At 47.3% G+C, this 15338-nt stretch overlaps 1 protein-coding gene across 1 annotated transcript in view; it reads left to right on the forward strand.

The window, feature by feature from the left end:
* The window catches only part of Rarres1 (retinoic acid receptor responder 1), a 36276-nt gene that overhangs the window by 6295 nt on the left and 14643 nt on the right, over positions 1-15338 (forward strand). The window contains exon 2 of the mRNA XM_052180387.1: positions 13179-13244. Within this exon, the coding sequence (XP_052036347.1) occupies positions 13179-13244 (66 nt within the window). The remainder of the gene's footprint in view (positions 1-13178; positions 13245-15338) is intronic.

Here is a 15338-nt window from a genome sequence, read left to right on the forward strand (position 1 = left end):
CTGTTGCTTCACTCTTGAAACTGTGGCTGTATTTTATCAGAACGGCCTGTCTGTCATCTGTCCCACTTCCTGGGATGGACCAGGTGATGCTCTGACCTAACTTTCAAACAGTCAGCTTGATTTTCTCTTTGTGGTCGTGTCTGCCTCTTGGATTATACCGGAAGTTTCTACAGGTCAGGAGGTGTCTGTCACCTGCACTACACTCCAACAAGGCCTCGCTGCAGGACAGGTTCAGATAACCTTTAAGTGAAATCACACTAGCATTGAGAGTGAGTGCTGAGATCACTAGGAAACATGGAGATGGCCAGGCCAAGGCCCTTCTGCTCCCTCCTCACTGGACAGAGGAGACCTTGGAAGCTGTGCACCTCTTATATCTAGTCTTTGCTTCCACCATGGGCCCAGAGATGAACCAAGCTGTGGTCAGGTCCTGGCAATTTCCCCTCTGGTTTTCTACCCCACATCAAGCACTCATATCCAGATTCTGCCAAATGGAAGTCAACACACCTTCCATCTTGGCCCACTGAGTCAGGCTGCTAACGCAGTGTCCACAGGAAAAGATTTCCTTGTGCTTCACTGGTTGTGGCCTGTTGTGACAGTAACCGACTTTTGTAATATAAACTCAGGTTGTTTATCAACCCTTGCCTGGAAGGAGAAAATGCAATAATATAATTCCGGGGTATAATGTAATATGCAGTCTGTCCAGAACCTAAGAATGGTACAACAATTTTTAGTCACAAATGAGTTCTTTTTCTCCAACTGAGCCTGACTCGTGAAGGTCACCTTAGGAGGTGGGGACATTTGCCTTTCTTGGAACAGTGTGTCATGTGTGCTTTCTCACGGAAGATGAAGCCAGAGGGGACGTTTAGAAGCAGAATGTTAGAGCAGTGGTGCGCGGGCCCCAGTGGTGCAAGGGGAGACCAGAAGCCTCTAAGCTTTTGACAGTACAACCTGCTTCTTCCCATTTGTCTGCCTCCCCACCATGAAAACATGGAAAGTCCCCAGATGTGGCCGTAAGACAAAAGGAGCAGGGCCAGGGTTTAGCCAATAATGGCAGAGAGGAGAAAGGAGGAAGGATGTTACTGGAGCACGAGAAGTCCTTTCACACGTGAGCTTTGGGTGACTCTTGTGTTGTAAAGGAGTTTAAAGGGTTAAATTTGTGACTGTGCTCTAAGGGTCACATCTGTCATGTGTCTTTCTGTTCCTCCGTCTCTATACTCTCTTATACTTTTATATTCACCCCTCACAGACCAATGGTTTATACAATAATTCAGAAACAAAGCAAAAACAAAGTAGCTGGTACCATTGCTTAGAGCCTAGGAAGATTCTCTCCAGATACGCAGGGAACCATCTTGGATCCATTAGTGTGAAAATAACTTTGTGGTTGACGATGAACAGCTTTTACTGAAAATAAGACCGGAATTAGTAGAGCTGCGCTCAGAACCTGAGCCTTTGGCCCCTTGGTGCCTACACGAATGCCGTATATAGCAGCGGCTCTGCCACTACGGCGCTTGCTTTCTGCGGTCTGTGACTGACGGTCAATAGCAGAGATGCTAAGTGCCAGTTTTCAGAAATAAAATCATTGCTAAGTTTTAAATTCCTTTTCATCCTGATAGTATGAAATCTCATGCTAGCCCACTCTGTCCCTCCCAATATGTAAATCACCCAATTGTATAATGTGCCCACAAGGTAAATGCTGTCCCCCCCCCCCCCCGCTAGTCACCTGATATCCTTCCTAGTTATCACCTGCACAGCACCGTGTGCTTCTGCTGAAGGAATTTTATCTACTAAGGATACTAGAGTTAACATTCACAAAATGTTAAATGTTATCGTTGACTAGTATAGTTATTCTATTTTATTATTGTTTGCCCTCACTGTATTTATTAGTCAGGGTTCTTTCATGAACAGAACCGGTAAAATGTGCATATAACCTCGTATGGATTTATTGGCTTGCCTTACACAGTGAGAGGCAGGTTAGTGCCAAGGCAGCCGCTGCAGAATGGAAAGCCTGTGAAGCCAGGGGCTGCCCGCTTCCAGAACTCGTACTTCTAAGAAAACAAGCCAATGATTCAGTCCTAGCATGAGGCCGAAGTCCCACAAGTGTGTATTCAAAGGCCGACCGATCTTGAGTCCACAGGTAATGGCCGCAGTGAGAATGCCTGCCCAGGATGTCCAGTGTACCAGAACAGTGTATATATGTATGGAATTATGAGAGAACAAAACTTACTATTAAAAGTAGTTACTCAACTTCTTTCAAATTTTTAAACAAATTTAAAACAAAGTGCTGCATAGGTCAGAGGAAGAGAAGCCCCGAGTGTGTAAGCTTCCTCTCCCTCCCCCCCCCCCCCCCCCCCCCCCCCGTCTCTCTGTTCCATCTGCACTTCCAGCTGAGAAGCCCCGAGTGTGTAAGCTTCCTCTCCCTCCCCCACCCCCACCCCGTCTCTCTGTTACATCTGCACTTCCAGCTGAGAAGCCCCGAGTGTGTCAGCTTCCTCTCCCTCCCCCCCCCCCCTGTCTCTTTGTTCCATCTGCACTTCCAGCTGAGAAGCCCCAAGTGTGTAAGCTTCCTTCCTCCCAGCTCTCTGTTCCGTCTGCACTTCCAGCTGCCAGACCCACGTCCAGGGTGTGTCCGCCCTTCTCCCTCCCAGTCATCGCATGGCAATCCTCTCCAGAAACTCCCCTAGGCACACCCAGGAGTGTGCTTTACTAATTCTCGAGGCATTTCTCAATCCAGTAAAGTTAACCATTAAGATTAACCTAGTAATAATCCCTTACTGTGACTGAGTTATTGACAGTATCGTAGGCATGCTTTTACAGGACAAACACTGCATATGGGGCTTGTTACTGTCTGTGTGTCCCGGCATCCACCGCGGGTCTTAGGACACAGCCCTGCTGTGATGTCTACTATCAGGTGTCAACTTGATGACATCTGGAATTAACTAAAAGCCAAGCAGCTGGGAACACCTGTGAGAGATTTTTCCTGATTGACTCACTGAGGTTGGAAGACCCACCCTAAATCTTGGATCTGTGAAGTCAGAAGACTCACCTTAAATCTGGGCCAGGCCTTCTGGTGGCAGCTCACCTAAAAGGACACGGGAGAACGGAGCGTTTACTCTGCCTGTTTCTCTCCCTCTCACTGGCAAGTGTATCCACCCTGCTGCTGAGGAATCGCTTCACTGGTGTTAGGATGGGTTCTTAGGGTCTCTAACATAGACCGAAGACTGGCTGAAACATCCAGCTCTGAGGACTAAATATCTACTGGACTTTGGGTCTCTCTGTTAGGAGACAGCCATTGTTGGACTAGGTGGACCACAGCCTGGAAGCCATTCTAATAACCCTAAGCCTCTTTTGGATACAGTGTCTCTCTACATAGTCCTGGCTGCTATGGAACTCACCTGTGTAGACCAGGCTGGCTTCAAACTCACAGGGATCACATGCCTCTGTCCGTAAAACCGTATACCACCATGTCTGACCTAAACCTCATTCTTTTTTTTATTTTAGATTTATTTGTTTGTTTGTTTGTTTCTTTGTTTAATGTATATGAGTATACTGTAGCTGTACTGATGGTTGTGAGCCATCATGTGGTTGCTGGGAATTTGAATTCAGGACCTCTGCTCACTCCAGCTTAAAGATGTATTTATTGTTCTATCTAACTACACTGTAGCTCTCTTCAGACACACCAGAAGAGGGTGTCAGACCTCATTACAGATGGTTGTGAGCCACCATATGGTTGCTGGGATTTGAACTCAGGACCTTCGGAAGAGCAGCCAATGCTCATAACCGCTGAGCCATCTCTCCAGCCCCCTAAACCTCATTCTTAGGGATCTATCTGGACAGGCCTTCCACATTGCTGACACCTACAGTTACTCCTAAAAGCACAGAAAGCACTGGAAATCCTGGTGTGAGTCGTTTAACAAACTCATTGAGATCAATGCATTTGATTATCTGGATTCACTTATTGTGAGAAGTACAGAATTTAATGAGTCTACACATAATGCTTGAAAATTAAAGAAAATAATGATTCTGGCCCTTTGCCTCTATAGCACCTCTGGATAAACTAACAAAGGAAAAGAACAAACTCTGCAATATAATTGCCCAGCCCCAGATGTGTATAAACAGTCTAAAGTCTTCTCAGTGTCCCGTGGAAGAGAATCTCCAGCAACCACAGAATTCAAGTTGTAGAAAACCAAACCAAAGCCCTGACTATAAGATTGACTGAATTACAACAAAAATTCAAATCCCAACCTCAGAGTGTGTCCAGAGTTTAATTAAGAATTAGTAAGGCACAGGGTTCTGCAACTTGGGATGGAGATGTGTGAGAGGACCCTACTGCGTGGAGCTTTGACCCCTAAGATTCTCAAGGGTTTAATCTCACCTGAAGAAGTCCCATACCATTCCCAGTTAGCTCTCTCTGCCTCATGCTTGTGGATAAGATGAAGCACTATGCCTGCCTGCTGCCTCCTGCCTGCTGCCTACCTGCTTGCTTGCTGCATGATGGCCATGGACTCTAACCCTCTGGAACTATGAGCCTGAAATGAACAGCTTTCCTGTATAAACTGCCTTGGTCATGCTATTCAAGACACTTGCTCTTGAGAGGGAATACTATAACAGCAAACATGCAACAGGAAGCGATGAGTGAATTTTCTTTAAAAATTGGAAACCTGTCCATACCGGTTTGATAGTGTGTCAGTTGCTGCTGAAGCAGAGGGCGGACTTACCACCTTGATTTCGAAAATATACTAGCTTGATTCTCCACACTGACCAGGCTTTGAAGGAAGTCCCTCATTCTGACGATGCCCTCACTTTACTACTGAATGTGAACGCTGGTTGCTAGGTTGCTAGACGTACAGGTCACTCCCTGTCCCTCAGAACTTCAGCAGTTCTACCCAGCAACTAGAAAGAATTTCTCCAAGTGTGGTCCTGGGGCCAGCAGCCTTGATATCAGCTGGGATTTATTGAAATGCAAGTTCTCAGACTCCACCCCAGACTGACAGAATTAGCCCTTGGTGGGTGGGCCAGCACACAGGGTTTTAGCAAGGCCCCTGGGGCATTCTGGTGAACACCCACAATACAATAATAAAGTCACTAGAAGAGACCTCCTCTAACCTGGCCCTTGCCTAGTACTGTGACCTCAACCGCAAATCCACTCCATGTCACCGTGTTAACACCGTGTAAAGAGAGTCTCGGGAGAGAGATGTAATCAAGGGACGATGAGGTCATACTGTATCAGCCTGGGCCTTAAATCCAGCGACTTCTGTCCTTATAAAAGGGCCATGAGAAGATACAGACAGACAGAGAGAAGAACTGCATTCAAAGGCAGAAGCAGAGACAGGAGTGATACAGTTGCAAGTCATGGGTGCCAGGGATTGGGACCCACTACCGAGAGCCAGGAAGAGGAAAGATGGATTCCACCTGCAGTCTCAAATGGAGCTAGTCCTGCTGACACCTTGACCCTGGACTTCTAGTCTTCAGAACTGTGAGAGGAAAACTATCTGTTGCTTATAGCCATTCAGTCTGTGTTCTTTTGCTATGAAACCCTAGCAGTCAAGCATACAGACCCTTCTTGGCTGCTCCCTCCCAGAGAAAGGTTCTCACCGGCAGGAGCTGGTTTGCAGGCACAGCACAAGGTCCACCTCCAACCAAGGCTTCATCTCACCTCTTCCTTATGCACACACACCAGCAGCCAGCTTACAGTTTCCCTTAGAAAGGGACTGCTGGGATCTGCTTTTGTAACCTCTGTGCTTGCAGGCTGGGAAGGATGGACTCTGGGGCTAGGCCACAACTGATAGCTCTTGACTGGGAAATTCCTTGTTCTGGGACAAGTTGTCTGTTTCTTCATGTATAAAGTGGGGATGGTGAGAATATCCTACCTCAAGGCTTGGTGATGTGAGTTCCTGCACAGGATCTATGTGAAGTCAGGTCGGGCAAAGAGTAGAGTAGTAGATTGTACATGGATGGATGGGTGGTAAGATAAATGGACAGACAGACAGACAGACGGATGGGCTTGACTGACTGTAATAGGTACAGACATAGAACTAAATTCATCCCCTCCCCGTGCCTTACAGGGTGCTTTTATACATAAGTACTAAATAAAGGCATAGTATTGATTTGATAAGGATCTGAATAGCCTTTCTGTTACCAAAAAAGAAAGATCGATGGATGGTGACTCTGGGTCTTTGAAGACACCGCATCTTATGCTTCTCAAACAGGATTTTGAAAGTAGGCCTCCCACACAGAAATCTGCAAACAAAGTGCCCAAAGCCCAGATTCAAATATAAACTATACATTGCTAATGGTCCAGGTTGTGAGGCATTATGTTCTAGGCTGGAGCACATAACTTTGTTCACCCAGAATTAAAACAAAGTCTGCAGCGAGGAGCTGCTAATTCCACTGTGGTAGTCATGTGGCCGCTTGCTTTGATTGCATTTTCTCAGCAAAGAACTTATCCTGGAAAACATGAGAATAAACGCTCTCTGCCTCTGGCTCTGTTTAAGGAAAGTGGGACGGCCTCATCTGCTCTGCAGATGGTCAGTTTGGGTGGCATGCAGTGCTGGGCATTAGAGACTCTGACTTCATTGGAGCCTGCTCCCTGTGGTGGGAAGGCTAGGGCTGGCTCCCCTTGGCACAGTGTTGGATTCAGCTCCAATAAAATGAACTGAGTGGTCTTGCTTTTCACAGCACAGATGTAGCAGCCTATTGTTCGAGATGCCGAGAGAGATTGTGTGGAGGGCAAGAGGGGCTCAGCTGATCATGAGCAGCTATCCCAGGACCTGAGAGTCGGACTGGATTTAAAACCTTGCATTGCATTTCCCACATCCCTGGATCCAATTGCACTAACAGTGAGAAAACTATGAAAACATGAAGCTAAGACATGAGACGGGGCACCTACACCAAGTCACTTTGGGTTGGATTAACGCTTTTAAGTATTTTGTGTTCTTTTGTTTTTGTTTTAAGATTTATTTATTTATTTATTCGTGCACACCAGAAGAGGGCATCAGATCTCTCACATTCGGTGTTGTGAGCCCCCCATGTGGTTGCTGGGAATTGAACTCAGAACCTCTAGAAGAGCAGTCAGGGCTCTTAACCAATCAGCCATCTCTCCAGCCCCAGTTTTGTGTTTTTTTTAAAGGCCAGTTTGTAAATTTGCTTTTGGAAAGGTACAGGGAGGAGTACCTGGTTCCTAGGTCCATACTTTACCAAGGGATTGGGGAGGGAGGGAAGGGAGGAGGAGGGGAGGGAGGAAGAGAGAGCAGGGAGGGAGAGGGGGCAGAGGGAGGGGGGAAGGGGAGAGAGAGAGAGAGAGAGAGAGGTCATTTTTATGCTTGCCCCCATACCCACCACCCTCCCAGTGACAACAGTTTCCAAATGTTGCATATTCTATTTGTAACTTTTATGAAAGATATGTTGCTCTATGTGCAAATCAGGGCTTTTAGGATATGTCCATGTTGCTGGACATGTGCCTGCTTGGTTCCCTGGGCTTCCTGTGTACTATTCCATGCAGGCACTGCCATGTTAGCTGCTTCTAGTTAGCCTCTAGCGCCGGCATCCCACAATAGTCAGTGAACGCCCTCCTGAGTCAGCCCATCGTCAGTCTGCTCACAGCTTCTCTGGGCTCAGGCCAGGCTTTCTAGGTTGGAGAACGCCCATATGGATTTGGTTTGGTCAATTATGAAGATTGCTGACCCCCAGGCTGTACCCGGCTAACCTCCCGGCAGCCAGGCAAGGCAGGTGTAACCCCAAGTCATAACCTACAGCAGATCCCATCTACCTCGCCATGGCTAGTATCTAGGAGACAGCCCACATTTCTTTACTTTGAATTTCCTTCTGGTGAGCTCAACCAGGCCTTCAGAGCTGTCTTAGAATACTTAGCTCATGGAGAGTGCTCAGGAAGTGCCCGGCGCTGGTCCAGTCTGATGTGTGTTGTTGTTGTGCAAACAGGAGCATTTCAAATGACCCTTGGTGCTAGCATATTGTCTCAATCTAAAATGTGTCCCTGGCATTGGATTATGTCCACTTGTCACTTAACAATGGGGATATGTACTGAGGATTGCAGTGCTGGGCCATTTGTCCTTGGATGACCATTATAGTGAGTCATCACACAAAGGCAGACGGAATAGGTCACTCAGAGTGGCTCATTAAGGCCACCAAGAGATGCGTGAAGACAAACTGTGCATGACTGCTGCTAACCACGCATATCATACTATGCAACCACAAACTTTTTTTTTTTAGGTAGAATATATTCTAAAATGTTAAAAGCACACCACAATAAGCACTTGCAGAGCCCATGGAGACCAGAAAAGGCAATGGAGCCTCTGGAGTTAGACTTCAGATGCTGTGAGCCGCCCATTATGGCTGCTGGGAACCAAACTCAAATCCTCTGAAAGAGCAGCCAGTGCCCTTAACCACTGAGCCATTCCTCCAGGCTGTGCGCTACATTTTTATTCAACAGGAGTGGCTTATTAACCTTATAGAACCACATATATGTGGTCGATGGTCAACCACATAGCGCTGTGTGTAACATGTGCCTGTGGACAGCTTCCTTAGTACCTTCTTTTTTAAAATTCAGATTTGTGTGTGTGTGTGTGTGTGTGTGTGCCTGAGGCACACGCAACACAACAGATCATCAGAGCCCTTGGCACTAGACTTAAGGATGATTGGGAACCACCACGTAGGTGCAGGGAATTGAACCTGGGTCCTCTGTTAGAGCAGCACCTCTCCAGCCCCTCCTTTGTACCTTCTAAGGGACTTGTGCCAGAGCAGCATGCACTTCTGACCACATGCACTTCATGGTCCCCACCATGAAGTGCCTCTGCACATGTGTCCCTTGGGGAAGCCCCTGTGTCCTGTGCCATCCTACCTCCTTGCTGTGGGTATCCCTTTTCTGCTCTCGCACCAGAGGCCTTCTTAAAGCCCCTTCCCCTCCGTAAGTCATGCTCACTATAACCTGCTAGGCAGCCCTTGCCCACCTAGTCAGCTGTTTCCTGCGCTGATTTTAGCCTGCCTGCCCTTCAGTCCCTCAGGCTGCTCCTCCAGCCCTTCAACCCTCCCTTCCCCTGCTAGATGACTCACTCTCCGGCTCCCCACCCCGCCCCCAAAGTCAGCTCCTCCTCAGTCTTCAGAGTCACCTCCAGACCCCTAGATTGGATCAGTCATCCTTTCAAAGCTTATAAGTCAACTCTAATCAGATCGCCATGTCCACAGTGGAGTATAAATTAGTCCATTCTGCTCTAGGCTGCCTGAGGGTATTGTTTTTGCCTGTTTTCCCCTCACCTAGCCTAGGGTTGGAGTAAGGCAGACACTCTGTCATCCTAGAGTGGGTAGTGCTGAAGGAGAAGGTGGCCAGTCAAGGACAGTAAGAGTCAGTGCTCAGGCCCCTCCCCAGATGAAGGCAGCCCCCCCCCCCACCTTGTGCCAACTCCAGGGTTTATCTCACACAGTCTTGTGACTCTGGGTAAGGAAGAGGGGAGAGGCTTTGGGGAGATTAGATAAGAGAGAGCCCTGAGGCACGATAAAGGACAACTAAGAAGTACTAGAATCCTATTTTGGATCCAACGTAGAAGCGTTCAAGGTTATCTAGTTAAATTAAGCAAGTCAAATAGTGAAGAAAGTCACACTTCAGAGAGGCTGACTCAGCTGGGAGCCTTGGTGAACCTGGCTCTGGTTCTCTCCTTCCCACTCCTACCAAAGAATAGTCTCTTGGGCCCTCCCTTAGCTTCATGTGTTTCCAAAACCTGATCATTCAAATACTCTTAAGCCCCTGCTGCCTTAATCCTGGTGCTCCGGGGTAGAAACAGGTGGATCTCCGGGAGTTTTAAACAGTGCTTTTCAGACAAGACTGCAAGTGAGACCCTATCTCAAACAAACAACAAACATTAATAAATGTGAAGAATTATTTAAGAATAAGGAAGACCACGCCCCAGGAGAGCAAATCAGCCCCATCTGTTATTGACAGGAAGGCCACTGTTCCTCTTGATGCAGCTCTTTATCTTATGCCTGGAGGGCCACGCCCACTTCTCTGTCTTGCTCAGGCCACCTCTTCTAAGTCCTCCTTGGACTCCTCATATGCCTCCCATCCAGCGTAGCTCCCTCCTCCTTCTCTTCTCTTACAGTGCTCCCCTCCACCCCTGCCCCTCTCACCTGAAAATCTGAGGGCCATTCTGTTATGACATCCTCGTGAACATGCCAGGCCCTCATGGTCACATGTGGAGGGCAGGGCCAGAGCCAGGGCAGCAAACCTCTAAAAGCCTAGAACATGTGGCCAGGGAAGTCACCTTCTTAGGGCTCTGACCATCCCCCCTGATATAGGAACCCTTACCCTTCACTTCTATACTCTTGTCGATCTAACAACGGCTCAAGAGTTAGTGCAGGAGCTGGTGAGATAGCTTGGTGGGGATAATTGGTTACACTGTTAATCCCACCAAGCAAGAATGAGACCACTACCACAATTTTTTGAGCCAAATTCAAAGCATGCTTTATTAAATACCAGCCAGGACTATGGATAATAGACAGCTTCATACCCAGGACTCCAAGAGTACCACCAATTGATATTAGTCACAGGTTTATAAAGGCAGACTCCCACAAAGCTATATACTTCCTAGCTTCATCCAATCAGAGGCAAGCAAGCACCCTGATATGCATCCTGCCTACCTGGGACCAAGCACACATTCTGTGCAGTTGGTGCAAGCAAGCTTGTTTACAGAAGCAAAAACAAGGAGCTTGTTATCTTACGTGAACAACAACCCCCAGCATTCTGAGGAGGTTATTTGTTGTTGAGCAAGTGGGACATACAGGTTAGAGGCATTTTATATGTACACACACACATACACGCACGCACACACATACATACACACATATACACACACATATATACACACACAAACACACATATATACACATATAAACACATATACACACACACATACACACAATATACGCATACATATATATACACACATACACATACAATATACGCACACACATATATACACACATATACGTACACATATATGCACACACATTTATATATATGTATATATATACACACACACATATATATACATATACATATATATATGGCAAAATAATTTAAGGTTAAAACATAGCTTTAGCCATCATATCACCAAGCTTAATGAGTTTGGTCTCTGACGCCCACATGGTAGAAGGAAAGAACCATCTCTTGCAAGTTACCCGTCTAACTAGACACACACACACACACCAAAGAAAAGTGATTCAGAAATTAAAAAATAGCTATTTTGGGCCTGGCCGGCTGCTGAAATACTTCCTAAACTTAGGACTCACACTAGCCTGCTCTCAGACACACCACTGTCAATTGCTTCCATATCGGAAAGGTTCTGGGAAAGATGGCTAGGATGGTCATCTCTTAGCTCCTGTTGCCTGACGTAGGGTGGACAGACAATGTCTGTATGGCTTTGGTAACATGTTGAAAGCTTACAAGAAACCCCAGAATGAACTATTGTCTTCCAGAAGCAGCCATGCATCTCCATATTGAAATATCGTCTACATAAATAATTGCTATTCACTCCTATCTTTTATCCAGTTGTAATAGTAGTGATGGATCTATTTAAGATAAAATAACCACATTTAGTCATTGTGTCCTTGGGCCAAAATTCAAACAAGATTAATGTTGATAAAATTCCAATCAATTGGCCTTATGTGAAATGACTACAGCTCTATGTCACACAAATTCCCTTTTTTCTAGATAACAGTTTTTAATGGATGATCATTTTGTTCTGTTTTTTAAATGATTGTAAATAAGAAAAAATTTTTAAATAATTTAAATTTACTCAAAAATAAGTGCTAGGAGTAGTTCAGAAGCTTACAACATGCGAACATGCACATGAAAAGTGCAGAGAGCTTGCCTGCCTGCCACAAGGGGGCGCTGTGCCAATCAGCTTTCTGGTTGCAACGAGTGCTTAAGACAATCCACTCATAGAGGGAAAAAGTTTTATTTTTGACTCATGGTTTCAGAGTTTCAGTTCTTGATGGCTCTGTCTTGCCGTGTTGGAGGAGAGAAAGCACGTCACAGGCTCACTCCCTGGCCAGGGAGGAAAGGATAGAAAAGGAAGACACTAAGCATGGTCTTGCAAGGACATGTCAGTGGCCTCAAGACCTGTCATTGGACCCCACCTTTTAGAGTCCCACCCCTCCCAGTGGTTCCTTGAGGCACTAATCCCTGAAGCCTTTATCAGAGGATCTTTAGGGATCACTTGCTATTGAGACTATAGCAAAGAGCATAAGATCTGCAAACCCCTCCATTATTTCTGCCTGTAGGGCATCGCTAGGTCTAGATGTGGCGCTTGCCTGACTGTCCATCAGCCCCCAGCTTGGATTCTGCATTGTCTCGGGCACCTCCCTCGACCACCACTCTTTCCTGATGCTCTTACCTGAAGACTCGTTGTTCACTTATTACCTGTGCTCCCTCTGAGCAAGCACGACCCAGGACGTCTTCATCTGCATTCCTGTTGATGTTGCCTGAGTGCCCAGATCGGGGCCTGAGGCAGGTGAAGGCGACCAGGGGAGGAAGGACCTGCCCCCTAGCCTGTGCACGTGCCCATTTCTTATTTAACAACTCTCACAGAAGTCAGCTTCCACCCTGGATTCCCTTTCCCCAGCTTTGTCTTTCTGAGTCGGTACCAAACCATAAGCAGACCAGTCCAGTCAGATCAAAGTCCCTCCTTTTCCAGAATCTCCAGCTTTACTGAGGCATATAAACAGCAACTCCACTGACATACCACAGTGCCCATGAATATAATGCTTTTAATAGTTTTTAAAAGTTTATGTGTATGATTATGTATCTACACGTATGTAAGGGCATTATATGCATGTCTGGTGCCCTTGGAGTCCAGCAGAGGGCACTAACTTCCTTCATACTGGAGTTACACACAGTTGCAAGCCATAACCTGGGTGCTGGGAATCGAACCTGGGTCACCACTGAGTCACCTCTCCAGCCCCAAGGACATGATTTGCTTTACTTGTGTCCCTGGCTGTCCTAGAACTCACTATGTAGAGTAGGCTGGCCTCGAACTCACAGAAATCTGCCCGCCTCTGCTTCCCGAGGCTAGGATGAAAGGTGAGCGCCACCATAACCCAGCAGGAATATTCTTGATATGAAAATGCTTGACTTGCTCCCCCTGGGTTAACGTGAAGTTTCTGTATTTCAGGTCGACCCTCAAGAGGGCTGCAAAGTGGACTTGGTGTTTAGCACAGAGCAGTACAACCCCGAGCAGGTAAGTGGTCCCAGCTAGCGGTGCAGCCGATTAGCAAGGCCCATAAGTACTGTCTTGTCGTTAGAGGAAGAAGTGAGAATATGAATGAATGAAGCTTGGGATTTTCTCTTTTCATCCTATCTGTTTGCAAGAACAAAAGAACAAAGCATAGGAGACTGAGCGCCCGCCACAGCGGTGGGGCGGACCAGCAGGCGGCAAGTGAAGTCACCCTTCCCAGCGATGGGAAAATGGCTTCCTGAGCATGCTACAAGAGGGCAGGGGCGGGGCCGTAACTAGAGAGTAGCCTGCCGGCAAGGCAGGATTGCTGGGGAGACTCCACTGAGTTCTACAATTATAGCAAATTCTTTTCTTAAATCAATATCCTCAGTTTTCATTTTTTAAATATTTTAACTTATTCTTTGAAACTTTCATACATATACAATGTATTTGAACTTCTCTACCTCCCAGTGCCCGTCTCCAATTTCCCCCTAACATCCACCAACTTACCTTCCTCCTCCAAGTCCATTATTGTGATTATTAGGAGTAGCCCATTGAGGCTAATTAGTATTGACCACATACAGATGTATTGGGGGCCATCCACTGGGGCACTGGCAACCTATCAGGGGCCATGTCACCAAGGAAAAGTAAGTCTCCCTTCCCCAGTTGCCATCAACTGCCATCAGCCCCTCAGCCGGGGCGGGGCCTCAGCCGGCCACCACATGCCTTGTCCCGGAAGACAGCTTTAGAAAATGGTTCTATGTATGGGTGCTTTGCCTGCCTGTATGTCTGTGCACTGGGTGTGTGCCTGGTGCCCTCAGAGGCTAGAAGACATTGGACTCCCCTAAAACTGGAGTTCCGGACAGTTGTGAGCCAGCATGTGAGCGCTGGGAGTCCGCCCTGGGTGGTCAGGAAGAGCCGCAGTGTTCTCATCGCGGCACCGGCTCTCCAGCACAAACAGGGCCTTTTTGTCGTTTTCACCCCCACCCTTCTGGCTCTTCCGTTCTTTCTGCGCTCATCTCTGATGTTCCCTGAACCTTGGATGTGGGGGTTTGATGGAGATATTCTATTTGCTCGTCTGTGGCCGAGAACTCAGTCATTTATCCTCAGCATTTTGACCAATCATGAGTCTCATCAATAACTGCTCCTCACTGCAAAAAGAAACTTCTCCGGCCCAGGTTGGAAGCAGCACAAACCTAGGCACAAACCTATGGGGAATAAACATAAATAGTTTCAGTAGTGTAACAGTGTAGCCAATTATCAAAACAGCACCCCTGGGACCTACGATTTCCCAAGATAAGGCTTACAGTCATTCCCGTAGGGCAGACCTCACATTCTAGCAGAAACTGATTGGTCAGCTCCATCAGCATCATGTCAGTGCTGCTTTCCCGGCAGGCCATGTTGTAGCTTACAGGGTGCTGAGTCTCTAGACCACCTTTCTCCCCAGCAGCCTGCAGAGCAGCTTCTAGCTCTCTGAGAACCAGGCAGCAGGGAGCCTTTCCTGGTCAGTTTGAGACTGACCTCTTGATGCTTCTGAAACTATGGCTGGTGTGCGCAGTCCCAGGGTCCGACTCCTTAGTCATGATGTTTTGAGGATCTCTGGGGCCTCCCTGCCTCCCTGCCTGCCTGCCCAGTGACTGTAGCTTGGTCTCCCGTGCCTGGCATTTGTGTTTCTTTGAGGGCCATTTCATGATGTACAGCTCCGGCCACGTGAAGGCAGGCGCCTGTGACTGGCAGTGTTCTGGAAGCCAGTGTGAGCCACTCTGCACATAATTTCCAGATGTGCAGTCTCAGCCATATAAGCAGGAGCCGTGCAAATTAGAGAAATTCCGGAGGATCACGTATCTGTCCTGGTAAAGGCTCAGGTGCCAGATGCCAGTAGCTACAGCACTCTGTGGCATCAGTTTGGAAATCCTTGGCCACACTTGGGGACCAGCTCCCTTTTCTGGTCCTTCATTAAGGGCTTCAACAGCGAGTACTTTATACATCTGCATTTAAAAGTGTCCACATACCTGTCGTTTTCCCCTTCCTTAGGTCCCCCGGGGGAGAGAATTTCACAGCTCTCTGGGGTGTCCCCCTTACACTTCATTATCCTTAAAATGACTCACTATGGAGTGC

The sequence above is a fragment of the Apodemus sylvaticus genome, chromosome 4, assembly GCF_947179515.1.
Source record: "Apodemus sylvaticus chromosome 4, mApoSyl1.1, whole genome shotgun sequence".
In the NCBI taxonomy this organism is placed as follows: Eukaryota; Metazoa; Chordata; class Mammalia; order Rodentia; family Muridae; genus Apodemus; species Apodemus sylvaticus.